This window comes from Watersipora subatra, chromosome 1 (assembly GCF_963576615.1).
Source record: "Watersipora subatra chromosome 1, tzWatSuba1.1, whole genome shotgun sequence".
In the NCBI taxonomy this organism is placed as follows: domain Eukaryota; kingdom Metazoa; phylum Bryozoa; class Gymnolaemata; order Cheilostomatida; family Watersiporidae; genus Watersipora; species Watersipora subatra.
Genome location: NC_088708.1, coordinates 13,387,807 through 13,404,962, shown reverse-complemented (window position 1 = coordinate 13,404,962; position 17,156 = coordinate 13,387,807). Strand labels below are relative to the sequence as shown.

Sequence of the window (17,156 nt, the reverse complement as noted above, 5' to 3'; positions counted from 1 at the left end):
AAGGTGATAGGCAGTGAAAGGAAAATCAGAATGACAGTGTTTGTTCAATTCGACAACAATTCATACGATGGCAGGCTAAGCTTGCAAAGATAGCTAGAACATGTATCATGCGAGGCATACGAGTATTGCATTATACATCCTTGCCACAAGTGAAAAACACCTAAGAGCGTAGCAGAGAAACAATTTAAATCCAAATTGTCTATCATCTTGTAAAGTTGGCTCCGTTATGACAGTGCAATCGCATGAATAGGTGGTAATGATAGATGCAGACAATATCGAAGTAAACAATGTCAAGGGACTGACTTTTACAAACACATCGTGTAGCTCGATCAGCTTTCTAGCCCTTGACGAGATGGCCAGTTGAAGTTCAACATATCTGGAACAGCTCAAGTGTCAAACTTAGCTAATTTGCGTTCTGTAGTAGCTTGCTTAGAGAAAGAAGAGGCGTGTCAATAGTGCTAATATAATATATTAGGACGTGAGGCTGTAAAAATGATGGATAGTGCGTAATAATCAGCTGTGGAAGAAAGTAAGCACGTTTGTAGACTCAAAGTTTAATCGCATATTATGGCTAGCCTGAGACCTGCCAATCACTATCAAAGGGCGAGGCTGATCAGCCACACATTGTCAACTTTAATAACACAGCTAACTTGAAACATTTGGTATGTGACCAAGTTTAAACTCAACATTGCAGCATTAATATAAAAATAGTATCTCGTATGGTTTGCACTATAACAACTAAATGTGAGAGACAAGCATTAGTGAGAGCAAGCACCAATAGTCTCATCTTACTAGGTAGATAATAAGAAAATATATCATTAATTGCCTTATAACTATGGTTCTGGAATCAGAATTGCACAACAAAGTTAATATCCCGTAACTATGAAAGAACTGTTTAGCTTGGGGAGATGTAAAAGAACACAACTCCTTGAGCATAGTAGTATGGACAGCTAGTCATCATCATCATCGTCATCAGAGTTCATTGTGTCAAACATCTGTAACATAAATATATTGCAATGAGAGCAACTGCGAGACTAGTCGGAGTGCCTAGTGTGTGAAGTACTACAAACACACCATGCATAGACTCGACGAATCAGCCGCTGGGGTTTTCTAAGCAACTCACCGACATGAGATTTTTCGGCCCAATGGGTTGGGAGCTTCTTTCTTCATCGTCAAACAGCATTTTTTTACGGCAACTAGGTGGGGTGGTCGATGACGGTTCATTTTTTGAGCCACTCTGGCCTTTGGATGACCTTGTCCTACACAAAAACAGATATTGTTATGTCACCATAAGCCAATTGCAAGTTTGCAATTAAATCATTTCGTGGTTGGTACACCAGAATGTCAACGACTTGGCACACACTATATGTTCAACAAAAGTTTGTGAAAAACCATTCTAAGAGGAAATTTGTGAAACTCAGCCATAATAGTTTAGCGGCGATTAGACATCTAATTGGAAATACTAGAGAGACTTGTACTCAATCAACCATATACTATGCAACATCTGCTTGAACACAAAGCCTCAGCTACAATTGCAATTTAGAGATACGTCTGAACATTTTTAAGCCCCAAAACCTTGAAGAGGAAGACAGTCTTGGAGAACCATGCAATGGCGTCTTTGTAGGAGACTCCACCATTCCTGCTAGTCTAGCAGACCTTGTGTAGCGCCTCTTAGCCCCCGTAGTCAAAGCCCTTTGTCTGCCAACAAAAAACCATTGACATTCAACATTTTCTTTGTCAGGAAACCTGATCTTTTTGCCATTTCAAATAGATATCGTTGTAATAGTTTCATGTTCAAACTTTGGCAAAGAAGAGTAAGAATATCAATTAGTACTGTTTCTTTTGATTCACCTACTGAAGAAACAAGAAGTCAAATAGGCCATGTTGAAAAAGTTTTGGAGTTATCTTATCCGATGCATTAAGGGAATTTTTTTGTTCGCACTATAAACATCTAAAGATATAACGGTATTTTTGGGATTGTTTGGCCAAATGAAAATCCATGTATTTTATCTCATGCTTCTTATATAACTTTGGCCTTAGGTAACATGGCCTGAATATGGTCATTGCTATTTAGATCATGGGGGGTAACATGGCCTGAATATGGTCATTGCAATTTAGATCATGGGGTAACATGGCCAGAATATGGTCATTGCTATTTAGATCATGGGGGGTAACATGGCCTGAATATGGTCATTGCTATTTAGATCATGGGGGTAACATGGCCTGAATATGGTCATTGCTATTTAGATCATGGGGGTAACATGGCCTGAATATGGTCATTGCTATTTAGATCATGGGGGGTAACATGGCCTGAATATGGTCATTGCTATTTAGATCATGGGGGGTAACATGGCCAGAATATGGTCATTGCTATTTAGATCATGGGGGGTAACATGGCCTGAATATGGTCATTGCTATTTAGATCATGGGGGTAACATGGCCTGAATATGGTCATTGCTATTTAGATCATGGGGGTAACATGGCCTGAATATGGTCATTGCTATTTAGATCATGGGGGGTAACATGGCCTGAATATGGTCATTGCTATTTAGATCATGGGGGTAACATGGCCTGAATATGGTCATTGCTATTTAGATCATGGGGGGGGGGGGGTAACATGGCCTGAATATGGTCATTGCTATTTAGATCATGGGGGGGGGGGTAACATGGCCTGAATATGGTCATTGCTATTTACATCATGGGGGGGGGGGGGGGGGTAACATGGCCTGAATATGGTCATTGCTATTTACATCATGAGGGGTAACATGGGCTTTTTTAAAGACAAAAATCTATCCATTGTTGGGTGACACCTGACACAAATATTTCAACGCTATAACAAGTGCTTAGGAATGAACTTTTAGGTGTTTAAAATTGAGACTGATCATCGTTTGTGATGTCACCCAAATATACTCATCAAATATTGAAATATGTTATTGGTTATTGTAACAGAATCATCCATAACTTAACACTACCATTTCAAGTTGAAATCTACAGGTGTGTTGGTTGATAAAGCAATAAGAAAAAGTAGCTGCACATTTATTCAGAAACAACTAAAAGCAGTCGATTGGCGCAGGTGTTAGAGTGATGGTCAACCAATATGAGTGTAAGCAATCGGAGTTTCGTTGAAATAAATCTTTCTCCTAAGCACGGTTTCGGGAGAAATGGATGGACAGACAGACACCACTCTTACAATAGTAAATATATTTTTTGCTGCACTTTATTTTAGACACACAATATTTTTTCCAGCATAGACCTGGTTGTCTCAGGAAAAAGTGGAAAATATCAATTTAAATTGACATCGAAGGTGTGCGCTTCCCTTAAAACGTAAAATTACTGTAACCATGAACCCCGAATTAAGCGAAAGTGATAAAAAAAGAAAAAAGTTGTCGATAAAAATTAATAATACCACAATCAATAAACAGTCATTAAATTAAAATGTTACTTTTAGTTTTTTCCTTTTGAAGGGCTCAAGAGATGAGTTTGGAATGGATTAGGCAATTCACATGCATTTTACTGTTATAAAATAAACGCCCTATAACGTAAACATTCTCGGAATGGATTGTTTACGTTGTAGGAGTGTCTACTGTATTTGCAATTGTTATTACGAAATGTTGGCGGCAAACCAGAAATGTCTGTATAGATTTTGAAAGCTGATGACATTATGACAAACGGTAAGCAACTTTACAAATAACACTATTTTTACAGCATAAATTCTTTAGAAATAAAAAAGTATGGTTTTCCCAACCATATTCTAATATAATATAAATTATTGATCCCCTGCAAGCTATTTAATAACCAAAGAGACTAGAGTTTAATTTAAAAAGATAACTTTGGTGCAAACAATGTTACTTCCTCCAAATGTACACGCGTCTCCCTTTAAAATACTCACAGATATGGTGAAGAGAAATCAGGATAGGTTTCTGTCTCGCTGTGGTCTGCCGGAGTTACGATTTCATCCACTACACGAGACACATTTTCGTCAGTGGAAAACACGTCTGCAAGCAAACCGCAATACAGTAGCAAGTAGTAACATTACACAGTTGTATTCAGTGCCACTGATTTGTTAAAATAAAATGCAATCCATGAACTTTACACTGGAAAAACCATTAGTAACTATAACAACCAAAGCAGACTATTTGGTTATTATCTACAGGAATCTAATTATAATTTATTTGACAACTGTTAACTCAACCTGCTGATGAAAAATAAGACTGGCCAGAAGGAGAAAACTCCCAACTGTTGACTCAAAACTGAGTACAGGTGTGGTGCGGGTTACATACCATCAGTGAGGCTGCCATAGGTGATGTTGCTTTCCAGTGAACTGTTCAGAGCTCCATCACTTGTGCCCATACTGCTCTCCTTTTTCTTCTGCTCCTCAGAAACCGGAGCAAATATTTCCCAGAAGATTGATATGATACTAGTGATATAGCACCAAGCAGCCAACACTTTGCTGGTCACCATCTCAGACTACATGACACCATTTATTTGTGTGAATTCCATTAGCACGAATAGCCTCAGCGTAGTTGAGGATGACAGAGACATTACGCATAGCCACAGTAGATTAACGGATGATGAGGACGTTGGGCATAGCCTGAGTTGTGGAATTGGTAACGGGAATGTTGAGCACAGCCTGTGTTGTGGAATTGGTAATGGGAATTTTGGGCATAGTCGGAGTGGAATAATGGACAACGGAGATGTTGGGCATAACCACAGTGGATTAACGGATGATGAGGACGTTGGGCATAGCCTGAATTGTAGAATTGGTAACAGGGATGTTGAGCACAGCCTGAGTTGTTGAATTGGTAATGGGAATTTTGGACACAGTCGGAGTGGAATAATGGATAACGGAGATGTTGAGCAATCGCAGTTGAAAGGTGGTGTAAAAGTATGCCAACCGAAGGGGTCAAATGAATTTTTAGCTAAAGCAATCCGAGTGACGATGAGCGATTTCTGAGAACTACTTTATAACTTTTGATGGGAGTAAAACCTTTCAGCCAATTACAGGAGAGATGATTTACCTTCACAAACACCAAAATCTAAGTGAATAACTTTTGGCCCTCTAACCCCTCACGGATGGAGTGACCCCAAAATCTTTTAGTGCCTAAACCGGTAGGATTGTCAAAGAATACCACATGCACATTTTAGACAGATTGTTTACTTAGAAATCAGTTTCTATAGAGAACAAACAGACAAACAAAAACAAAGATTATACTACTGTAATAGTATAATCTTAACACTTGATGAGATAGCAATAGTAAGAAACTATCGCCATCTCATCAAGTCAATCACTTATGTACAGCAGACGCTCCAATAACGTACATTCAACATAACGCAATGAATTTATGTGAAGTTTTGATTCCTACTACGCAAAAAATTAGATATAACATAGTGTTAAGTCAGCGCAAGTTTACAAATTCGATTTGAATGAGAATATTATACTATCCTCAAAATATCGCTTTTGCTCTTGCCGTACTCGGAGAGCAATAATGTAAAGGGTTATCTTTATTATATACTGTATACAAGTACCTTGACAGCCTAGTTCGCCGAGAGAGATCGTCAGGCGTATCGAGAAATTACAGGGAAAAAGTAGAGGCGCAATTATTCATAAATAGTTAAAGGCGATCGATTGGTGCAGGTGTTACAGAGACGATCTACCACTCTCCTAATGTCACGAGTTAGAGTATCGCCAAAAGCTATTTTTTATTCTAACGTTGAACCCGGAGACAGATAGATGATGGACTAATAGACACCACATTTATTGTAGTAAAGATATAATATATTTTTGTTTTACTTTGTTGTAGACATATAACATATTCTCTTTTAGGTTTTATTTGCAGAAAAGACCTTGTTGCCTAGGAAAAAATAAACAAATCGTTGTAAATTGACGTTGAAGGTGTGCAGTTTCTCTAACATATTGTAAAATTACCGCAGACCTAGTGAAAGCGTTAAGAAAAAGGAGAAACGCTGTCGATACAAACCTATAACAGGTCCTAGTAGTTACTGTACAGCCAATAAATTGAAAAGTTACATCTAGTTTTTCCTTTTTGCAGGGTCAAAGAGGTGTTTGAAAAGCTATTGGAACAGATTAGGCAATGTACATGTATTTTACTGCTCATATAACAGAAATTCTCAACAACTTAAATTCTTATAAAAAACTTATAACTTAAATTCCCTATAACGGAAATGTCCCTGGATCGGATTATTTACTTTGTATGAGAATCTGCTGTATATTGTAAGCTTTGAAGTGTGGGGAATAACTTCCTTGAATTTGATGAAAGGGGGCATGGAGCAAAAGGTTTAAAAATCACGGGTCTCGTCATTTGCATACTGCAGTGATAACCATAAACTAGTTTTACATATCAAGTCGCACATATCAGTCTAATCACATATATCTCTCTATTCTTGTAAAAATGTATTTTTCCATAAACATATGCAGAACACTGATATACTTTTAAAAAGCAATCTTATTTATATTTTAACTCTAACTAAGACTTTGATCTTCTACTGAAATCCTTAGTGACAGCCGAGGAGATGTCACAAGTGAACAGCTTCATTGCGCTCAAGAAAACAAAGTTTAAAAAGGTTTATACTTTCCCAGCAATATTACTGTTGCCTGTCCATTTCCAACGTGAGATAGAAGAGCTTCAGTTGCAGCAAGCAGTGAATAAAATATGATCTGACATTGACATGTTTTAGGTCACTTTTAGTCAGCCTAAAGTTAAATAGTCTGTCAATAAAACAGCCTGCTGCCAAAATCACATTTGTAAACAGGAAATTTTCAGCCGCACCATTGTGATATTCCCCAGCAATCATCAGGTACATGTTTGGGATGAATTGTCATAATCTATCGACGAAAAACCTTTCACAACTGTTTTCATGACTAAATAATAATCATTGTAGATAAATTGCTGATGCGAATATACGAATTACATGAAAATGCTATGTAATTTTCCAATAAGATTTGATTGCAAAAATTCCATTTTCAAATTGCCTAATTCAAAGAAGTCTTTAGAGAGATACTCATAAGCTGACAAGGTTGATATCTTTTGAGAAATAAGAACAGTAAACATTCACTCAGATGCAACTCACCTGCAGCTCGAGACTCTTGGTGAACCTCTTGTATCTCTGTATGCGCTTGAGAACGGGCACATTGAGTAGGGCGTCCGCAGTCGGCCTGATTGTATGGTCAGGTTCCATCATCAGTGAAATCAGATACTCCAACTCTTTGGACATTCGATCTGAAAGCAAATGGAATCACACAACTGATTTTTCTCTCACGCTTTCCCTTACTGCTCTCTCCCTCTCTCCGCTCCCTGATGTGTTCTCACTCCTTGCCTCCCCCCTCCGACCGCCCCGCCGTTTCAATGCAAAATGGATCAAACCATAAATGAACACATGGCAGAAGGCTTCCAAACTAACAAATGGCCAATAGTTCTAAGAAAAAAAAACAGTGCACCAATGGTTTCCACAAGCACACACATACCTTTCACAATATTCTCAGGGAGTTTCCCCATGCGTAGTTGATGCCAGCCCTCATCTCCTCTTGGTAGGTCAAGGTCACTGGCCAGTTCCAGAATGGTTATACCAAGGCTGCAACAAAATTACTTTTTTTCAAGGAAATAAATTAACAGCTCTCCAAGGGAACACAAAAAAGAACAATCACACGGGTGGCTCACACAACCTAACAGTTGAACCTCCATACTCAGCATTGTATCCGCTACATCAATCGTAATTACTTTTTTATATCTATTATTATAGTTTTCATTTTATCAAGAATTGGGTAAAATCCATTCACATTGACCATCTCATTTAAAATGATAATTGCATCTTGTACTAAATGTAATTAGCAATTACACCATCATCAACATTCCCACGAAATGCCTACGCCTTTTTATTGCCAACCAGTGGAGACCTACGAGGAGTACCCCTGACATGTATGTGAAAACCATGGTTATACTCTAAGGTATTTATTGTTTAGTTAGGCTCAGCACCATGATACTTGCATGAATACCAAACAATACGTTGAAAATGCTAATTATAGCCTGACCAGTTTGTAAAACTTTATAAAGTAAATAGACTAGAGATTTACCAGGAATATTTCTATGTAGCAAATAACATCTCACAAAGTTTACAATATCTCCTGATTATTATATGGAAGCTCTAGATTATTAAATAACCGCAAGGTGACTTGTTCTTCATCAGAGATGACCAGAAATGTTGTCTCACTCTCGCTAGAGTTTGATAGTAAGAAGTCTACTATCAAACAACAACTCATTTAATGGCAGAACCTAACTTTCCTCCGCAACTCTCATAAGTGAATGGACAACTCCAAATATAGAGTAGAAAAATAATAAATATAACGAACAGGAATAGCCATCTCAAGCAACTCAATGCAGCTAGTATTAAATGAAAAAATATAAAAAACAAACCTGAAAATATCAGCAGCTTTGGTAAACTTTCCTTGCAGTAATTCTGGAGCCAGATACTTTGGGTCTCCTTCCTGCGCTTCTGAAATTTCCTTGTTCTACTCACAGATACAGTAACACGCAATATACCCATTTGACAACATCCATATCATATAAAATGCTGTTTTTGAGACAGACAGCGATGAAGCAAACTAGCAAAATGTGGAATAAGCGTATAATGAAGGTAGATAAGAGACTGGGTCGACCCACCTTTGACAAATCGAGTATGAGACCAAAGTCGCCGAGTTGGCAGGTGCCGTCCTTAGCTATGAAGATGTTGTCAGGCTTAATGTCCATGTGAATGAGTTCGTGATCATGCAGATGCTTGACTGCCTGTTCCAAAGCCAGAATGACAAATACAAAATGACAAAAGTTGGCTAACCGAGAAGGGAATAACTCCACATCGTGCAAGCAAATGAGGTTTGCAAGAAACTGAGTATTGAATTTTGAAAACACCAAACCTTACACACTTTCGAAATTCAAATACTTTTCTAAAAACGAAATGATAGAAACTAGATAAGAATAGTTACTCTGAACTTGCCTACGTGAGAGTTATATTCTATTATTATCCTAACCTATCACTCGAACACGCATGTATTACCTTCATATATAAGTAAATGTGATAGTACACAGTGAATAATGATAAAGCATAGAAGCTGAACCAATAACCATCTTGCATTTAGTGGTAAGATTGTACGAATAAGTGTACAGCTAGCAAGCCAACAAAGGTATGAATATTAAAAAGCCTACCATAAGTAGATCGATGAGATAATTCCAGATCACCTTTTCTGGTATTTCGTGTTGACGCTCTGCAAGGGAGCCGAGGCTGAAAGAAAGGTGAGTAATTTGTATGAAGGAAGCGCACAGAACCCTGCAGAGTCAGAGTCAAAATCGTTAAAAATAATTTCAATGAATCTAATGAACTGCGATGACGGGTCACATATGAAAAATATTTTTAAAAGAATCGCTGTCTAGTTGAATCGCTATTTATTTGTAGCCCAGTGATCAAGTTCATGTTGAACTGACCAAGTACGGAGAAGACTTGATTTGGGACATGAGTTGATTTTTATTTAACGTGACGCACTTTACCATGATAAGAAATAATGTGAGGAAGCCCGCATAACCTTTTACACGTTGGCTATTATTTGCAGACTAACCACTAAGGAATCTGAACTATGATCACTACAACACGCATCGACAAGCAATTGTTTCCATGAAACATCTAGTCTAGCAAGACTCGACTCTAACAAAATCACAAAGTAGATAATCACAGAGTAGATAAATAAAATATATTTTCTACATTAGGTGTCTTCCTTCAGCTGTAGCAGCTTAGTCTTGTACACTCGTATGTATCATGATTATTATATATCCATCGTTAAGAAAAGCATCACAACTTTGTGTTTCTAACTAATCATATATCCAGCTATAGATAAATGTAAACATAATAGGATCATCTGATATTTTCAAACTACCTGCTAATAATTTCTTACAACTGCAAAAAACTGTTTCCACAGAAACCAAATGCCACCACTGAGTATTAAAATTATGTTTGAAATAAAAATACATTGAATTCGAGGTCACAATGAATGATGCAATGTGAGTAAGAACTACTGATGAGCAAATACAAAGGCAAAACCTAAAAGGAGTTGAATAACGAGGACAACAGTGATTATTACACTACTGAGCAAGGTTCTTACAATCTGCTTCAAATCTGTGAGGTAGTTGTTCAATAGTAAGAGTAATGCTGCATGTACATGTAGCTTAAATCATAACTGTCACATAAAACTTTTATCGTATTTTCTAGGTAAATCAGACACGCTGATTCCGATTTTGTACTCAAAATAAAGATTGGTCCACTAATCTTCAAAGTCATTAAGGCTTTTTTAGAGCGTTTCAATATCCGTCTCAGAAACAACACAATCGGCATAACAAACTCCGCCCATAAATAAGTGACGAAACCTAGCTTTTTCAGGAATGGATGGATGTTTAGGTTAAGGATGTTTAGTCCGACTTAGAAAAATAGAGATGGGTGTCTTAAAACCCATTACTAACTAAATCCAGCCTGTAAAATAATCTCATTCTTTTATGAAAGGTATATAAACTATTTAAAATTGCTCGTAGCTTGTTACATGTTTAAATGGGCTGAACGCCGAGAAAAATGAGCTCAAAAAAAGCGCGATTTTATCACAAGCTAGCGTTGTTATCACGCTTTTTTGAGCTAATTTTTAAATATGCAATGTTAAATAGCTTATTTACCTTTCAGAAAAGACAGATTATTTTTAAGACTGAATTTATATAATAATGGATTTTAAAACACCCATCTCTATTATTCTAGATCGGTCTGAACATTCCTAAATTCCATTCCTAAAAAGCTAGGTTACATCTTTATGGGCGGAGCTTGTGCCGATCGTGTTGTTTTCGAGACCGATATTAAAACGCTGTAAAAAAGCCTTCAATAATCTGAAAGATAGTGGACCAATCTTCATTTTGAGTACAAAATCGGAATCAGCATGGCTGATTTATTTAGTAAATACGATAAAAGCTGTACGTGACAGTTATGGTTTAAGGGTTAATTCCTCTAGGCAGGTACAGAGTCATCAAGGAAAACTACTAGTAGGACCAGTAAAGGAAAGATGAGGAGTATTATGCAAACCCTGAGTATTTTTAATATGTCGAGTTTCTCAATTATGTGCGCTTCTTCGATTGGTCAGGCTTTACGGACTGACACGAGAACTTCATAAGCCTTATATTTATAAATATATATATATATTGATTTACGTTGAAGTCAATTTTAGATTTACCTACTTGGGTCATCGGCATTCATGCGATGAAGCAGTCAAATGATGCGGACTACACCTTCTAACTACTGCATAAACAATTCACAAGGAAAACAAATAGACCGCTGCTATATTTAAAGAGCAGTAAAAAATATGAGATCCTGCTGTGCTGTTTTTATAATATTTCAGACAAATATGGTACAAAATACCACAAAAATTCAAGTTCTATTCTGATTTGCTGACTCAACCTTTGCATGAGTGATTATAATATTACTGATAGTCATACAGTCAACAACGAGTAACATATTCAACTTCTTGAGCACTAGTTCAGAAAATATTTTAAAAATATAAATTTATGACTGTCAAGTAAGAATACCTTCAAATAAAGTCATTGGAATGAGCAAAAGTTCATTTGTAAACATGCGCTATGTTAATTATTAACTGCTGTGAAAGTTAATCCAGTTGACTTACTACTGTTCATAAATGCTTTAGGACAATGCGAGAAGCCTGTAGAAAACTTTTGGCAGCAATATTGTACGGGATATTCAGTTGGACAATGAGACAATCGAACAACTGTGACTTAGAAATGCGTAAATGATCGTCATGGTTACAACTCACTTGGAGTCGCAGAGCTCAGTTTGAATGTAGAGGTGCTGCCTCTCCTCCCAGGCACGGTAGAACTTCACACAGTGTGGGTGTTCTGGTAGTAGCTCATGCTTGGAAACCTCTTCAAGCTTGCGCTTTCTGAAACAATGGCCAATGTTTTATAAACATAGTTTTGCAGAGTTTACCATGAAAAACATTACAGTAGACGCTCCTATAGCGTATACCTCCTATAACGTAAACTCAAGATAACGTAAAGAATTTACGTGAAGTTTTTGCTTCCTACCACGTAAAAAATTCCAATAACGTAAAGCGTCAAGTTGGGCAAGTTCTCAAATTCGATTTGAATGTTACTCAATCTTGCCGCATGCGTGAGAGAAAAACGGCGTGTGTGTAAAGCTGCATATATTATACATTATATATACAACGTTCGCGACATTCTAGTGCGTCGTGATAGATCGTCAGATATGTCGACAAAACAGAGAACAGTTGCTGCGCAGCTGCTCATAAATACAAAGGCGAGCGAATGATGCGGGTGTCACAGCGTCGGTCAACCAATCTGAATGTGATGATTCGGATTATCGTTGAAAGTTTTCTTTCATCCTAACCTTAACCCCTGAGTACAGATAGACGACGAACAAGTAATACCTTTTTTAAGGTAAAAATATTTCGTTGTTCTGCTTTATTGTAGACATATAAAATATTTGTTATTAGTTTAACTTTACAGAATAGAATTTGCTGTTTAAAAAAATGAGCAAATCGTTGTAAATGAACATCTAAGACATGCACTCCCCATCAACTTATTGTAAAAATAATCGCAATCATGGCCTATAAAACCTGTAAGATTGATCAAAAAAAAGGAGAAAAGTCGTCGATACAAACCAATAATACTGCAGTTACGGTACAGCCCACAAATAAGAAGAGTTAAGTCAAGTTTTTTTCTTTTTGCATGACAAAAGGGGTGAGTTCGAAAAGACCTAGGAATGGATTACGCAATTTACATGTATTTTAATGTTCTTATAACCTAAATTCTCTATAACGTAAGCGTTCCTGGAATGTATTATTTATGTTGTAGAAGCACCTACTGTATATACAAAAGAGATACATAGCAAAGAAAAATTGAAAGATGTTCAGCTAGTGAATGGTCACAAACTGGCAGCTTTTATTGAGGTGTCAAACTTTTAACTATTGGTAGAAGGCTCTACTCTGATAACAATAAATTACTTAAAGTGATACAAACCACCAGCCTTTAGTAAAAGACAATTAAACAAAAGACTATTATTACATTAGGTATATGTTGGTTAATGGCTTGAAGCGTAATATGGGATGTTATGTAATGATTGGAGGGCCTACTTCAAGAGTAGAGCTCAGTGGAAGCATAATAAGAGCTGATACGAAATGCTAGAACTAGAATTCTAGAAGCTTCTCAGTGAGCATTCTGTAAAATACACTGAAAGGAAGAGCGATCTCTTTCAACTTATAACTGCAATGGTAGCTGTAATGTACTAGGTGTTATTATATACAACAAATAGCAATAATGAAGGGAAAAGATTATATGTTTATATCCCTCCCCTGTAATAGGAGAAATGAAATATTGGCCAATATTAGAAGTAAAATGCACTGATATTATTAGAATAACCAATATTATTAATATAGTAATAATATAAAACCAATGCACAATTTTGTTTACATTTCAAAACGTCATAGCGAGCAATATCAATAAGTTGTGATATTTATATAGATTTTCAGAAAATCTGTACTACGTAGTCATTGTTCTGTAGTCATCCAAACTTATAATTAAATATTGTAATAACCTCATAAGGATCGTTAGAAAAAAAAATCATCGTCATTTCCTTTACTTACACTGTGTTGGACATAAGTTAGAATACCAAAGCACTCAAATGTGTCTAAAATGTCAGTTACTTTGAAATCGGCAAAAATGAAACGATTTCAGTACTCCTACGTTAATTACAGAAACCTTCGACAAATCGACAATGTTATAGACTGGTGAAATGTGCACGTTATTTTTCCGTGAAATCCGCACGACTTGATCGTCTTATTCTCTGTCGCTCGGCGTTTCAATTTCCGGTCTTAACTTTTATTAAACCAAGCTTGTCAAGCGTTTTGTGAAGAATTTCAGCCAAATTAATTTGTCTATAATCCGTTCAGATGGGTAAGTTTTAAGATAATTTCGACAATTTACAAAGACTTAGTAATATATTTGAATAGGTTTATATGTGTTTTGTATCGTTATTATACTTTAACGACTCTACAAAACGATGGTTAAATTTGTTGATGAGATTTTGAAACAAGGGTTACGAATAATTTTCGTGAGTTGTGTGCACATGCATTTATCATAAAAACTCTCAAACTTTGCTACCGCTCGTTTGGTCGTGGAATAAAGCACTACTATTACATGCATTTCTATTGTCAATTACTACTGTATCACCCTAAGCATCCTTGTCTTACTGCACACTGTAGACTAAACCAGATCAGAGCCCTAACGATCACTCAGTATAGATGTGTCGAGTATAGACCCTGATTATAGACTGAAGTATAACATCCCAGCAGAGACTAACAGTAACTATAAACCATTCAACAACAACCATTAAAATGCAAACTATGGGAGACAGCATGATTACTATCCATTACAATTGTAATTAACTTGCTTCAACTAAAAATGTGCTCGATGAGGGTGTGAAGGTGATTATAAAAAGCTATAAATGCAACAAAATCACCTAGCCAACATGATGGCTTCTGTCACGAACTATTGACTTGAGTCAATAGTTTGTGACAGTTGGCATGGTTATTTTATGGTTGTATGATTTATACAACAACAATTATCAAAATGTAGAAACAATTTCTTTGTCACACACTGAAGTACATATAAGGTGTAGTGAATGCAATAGTAATAGTTATGGTGTTGCATTGAAACTCAACTGCAAAAACTTTCCGTAACAAATATGAATCCTCACTTTGCAATATAAACCAGATATTACAAACATTTGAGCGAGTTAACATAGTGATTTCATAGGGAAAACACTACAGTGGAAACTGGGCCTTCATTCTAATCAAAACCATGACTAGAATATCTACCAAACAACCTGCTTACATATAATAAAAAATATAGCCTTGCTAAGGGCAAGTTTTATAAGCAACAGACATGTACAAATCGATAGCTACCTTAGAATTTATAAAACGAGAAAAACTGCAGTTTTGCGCTTAGCGTCTGCGCAATGCCAGTGACACGACAGTTAACTTCTAAGGAACAGAGTACATATAATTCTGATGTTTTTGTCTGATATATTATGCTAAATGATCAACCAATGGATGGTCGATAAAAACAACCCACCGATCAAGGTCACCTTTAAACCTCTCCCTGGACCTCTTAACCGCGTACTGTCTACCATCTTCTTTGCTTCTTACTTGATAGACCTACATAAAGTACACCATACATGACTCTATGGCGCAAACACTAATAACAAACTGCACACAAAAGACAATGTTACAACACATGTAACTATTACTTGAATTTGGAAATAACTTACATCACCAAATGATCCAGAGCCAATTTTCTTTTCGATATTGAAGCATTGGTGGAAATAGACCTCCTGCTTTTCATTATTATACAAAGGACTAATGCCTGAACACTTTGAGTTAAGGAATATCAATACCATCGCCTACTGACATGGTTTAAAATTGTGCTATGTAAAATTTTTTCTTTTAGCCGAATTCACTCTGACTGATAATAAAAAAGATTGGCAAAGCATCGACAATGTACACATCGTGTGACCTTCCTGAACCGTTGTAAAAATACAAAAAATAGAAGCCATCTATTTATCTGCGCCAGCAGGTAAAATACTACTGGTAGAAAGTAAAAAGTTTATCTTATCTAAAAAACAGCTCAAGGATACATTCTGTCTGTGGTTCCTTGAATGAGACGATCCTGGGCCTATCATCTGGAGAGCTTTGTTGAAACAAGCGACTTATCGGAGGACAGCTCTTAATTGGTGGACGCGGATATGAACTAGACCGTGGAGTGTTTTCACGTTCCTATATAAAATCAGAATGCACAACAGTAATGAATATTGCACACACTTGGCTTTTGAAATATATAACATTAATGACAATGACTGGTCTATACTAGTTGCTTTATAAAACATTTAAACTAAAACAAGCCTTTGTCAGTGTCCATCTATAGGCGTGTAAGCCTAATAACAACCGTATAATCTTAGTTCAGTTTCTGGTTGGTAAATGTCACTGTGCATTTTAAAATTACAACCTATTATGTAAAAATAAAAAAGTGAGTTATTTTTGCTTTCAACGCAGCTAGCATTCAAGACAAAAACCAAATCATCTCTTACTTGAATACAAAAATTGAGAGTTGAATATTTCCAAACTGCCCATTACTAAGATTTTTTGTGTTAATCATAATTTAATCACATATTTCTAACATCTTAGTAACATATTAAGAGAAGCGCTCACTTTATCAAAAACAATATATTAGCAAAAACTTAACTCACCGACTCATTTGCAAACATTCATAAGCACTACGAATGAATTTAGGCATAATGCAAACATGAAGTTCGTATTCGTTTTTAATTTGAGCCTGTCGTTCAGTAGAAATGTTGAATTTAAATTACACAAGGAATTAAATACATAAATAAGGCTATTCAACAATAACAACCGATATGGTACAAATGAAACTAACTACTGTCATAATTAGTGTACAATAACGGCTAACCTTTTTGGTAGAAAAGGTTTTAGTTTCGAGGAAAAATTTGGGTGTAGGTCGATGAGGACTTCCCAATGCAATATTGACATTCGGTATTGCAGGCATTATGTCCATACTAGACATACTAGGTTTAACTAAAATATACAGGAATAATTTGTATCAGTTATTTTAAACGTGAAGGAAACGGTCCTTTCAATGTTTCAAGTAAATTGGCGCTGTTGATGCCCTTTTTCGACGAAATTGCAGAGATGCATAGCAAAAATGTCAGGGGTCTAAAGTGCTCCTCGCAACTTCAAGTTATTTATTTGGGAACTTTGGTTAAGGTAAACCCAAATCTTCAAATTGGATCGGGAAATTGTATAATTTTCGCAATCGGTTAAGATTTCTGTACAAGCGTCGAAGCACGTGGTTTTGTTTCGGGTCTGTGGTGGCGAGAATTCACGTCTTACAGATTTTTGCATAGCGCAACTAGCTCATCGTATGAAACAGTGTTTATGCTAAGAATAGACTAGCTATTTATAGTGCTTGGAGTTTAGATGTTAGTTTATAAGCAAAATATTTTTCATTTAATATGAA

General features: G+C 36.4%; 1 protein-coding gene across 2 annotated transcripts; it reads right to left on the bottom strand.

The window, feature by feature from the left end:
* Positions 1-25: 25 nt before the first annotated feature.
* LOC137395107 (membrane-associated tyrosine- and threonine-specific cdc2-inhibitory kinase-like) lies at positions 26-16,776 on the bottom strand. Of its 2 annotated transcripts, none has more exons than XM_068081909.1 (15): positions 16,590-16,776; positions 15,760-15,898; positions 15,394-15,488; positions 15,198-15,280; positions 11,861-11,986; positions 9,216-9,291; positions 8,676-8,798; positions 8,430-8,524; positions 7,484-7,590; positions 7,090-7,238; positions 4,281-4,467; positions 3,890-3,995; positions 1,576-1,698; positions 1,124-1,259; positions 26-995 (listed from the first exon to the last, which is right to left on the bottom strand). In XM_068081909.1, the coding sequence occupies exons 1-15, from the start codon at positions 16,701-16,703 to the stop codon at positions 951-953; spliced, it is 1,704 nt and encodes a 567-aa protein (XP_067938010.1). In that variant the 5' UTR covers positions 16,704-16,776; the 3' UTR covers positions 26-950. The 2 variants fall into 2 exon arrangements, with proteins under 2 accessions (XP_067938010.1, XP_067938018.1); XM_068081917.1 differs by having other exon boundaries at positions 4,281-4,368.
* Between the last annotated feature and the right edge of the window lie 380 nt (positions 16,777-17,156).

Excerpts from the sequence above, each read along its gene's own strand:
- LOC137395107 (XM_068081909.1), bottom strand. The coding sequence starts at position 16,703 with ATGTCTAGTATGGACATAATGCCTGCAATACCGAATGTCAATATTGCA. Across the intron at positions 8,525-8,675 it reads TCATACTCGATTTGTCAAAG|AACAAGGAAATTTCAGAAGC; the intron begins GTGGGTCGACCC and ends ATCTGTGAGTAG. Across the intron at positions 3,996-4,280 it reads CTATGGCAGCCTCACTGATG|ACGTGTTTTCCACTGACGAA; the intron begins GTATGTAACCCG and ends GTTTGCTTGCAG.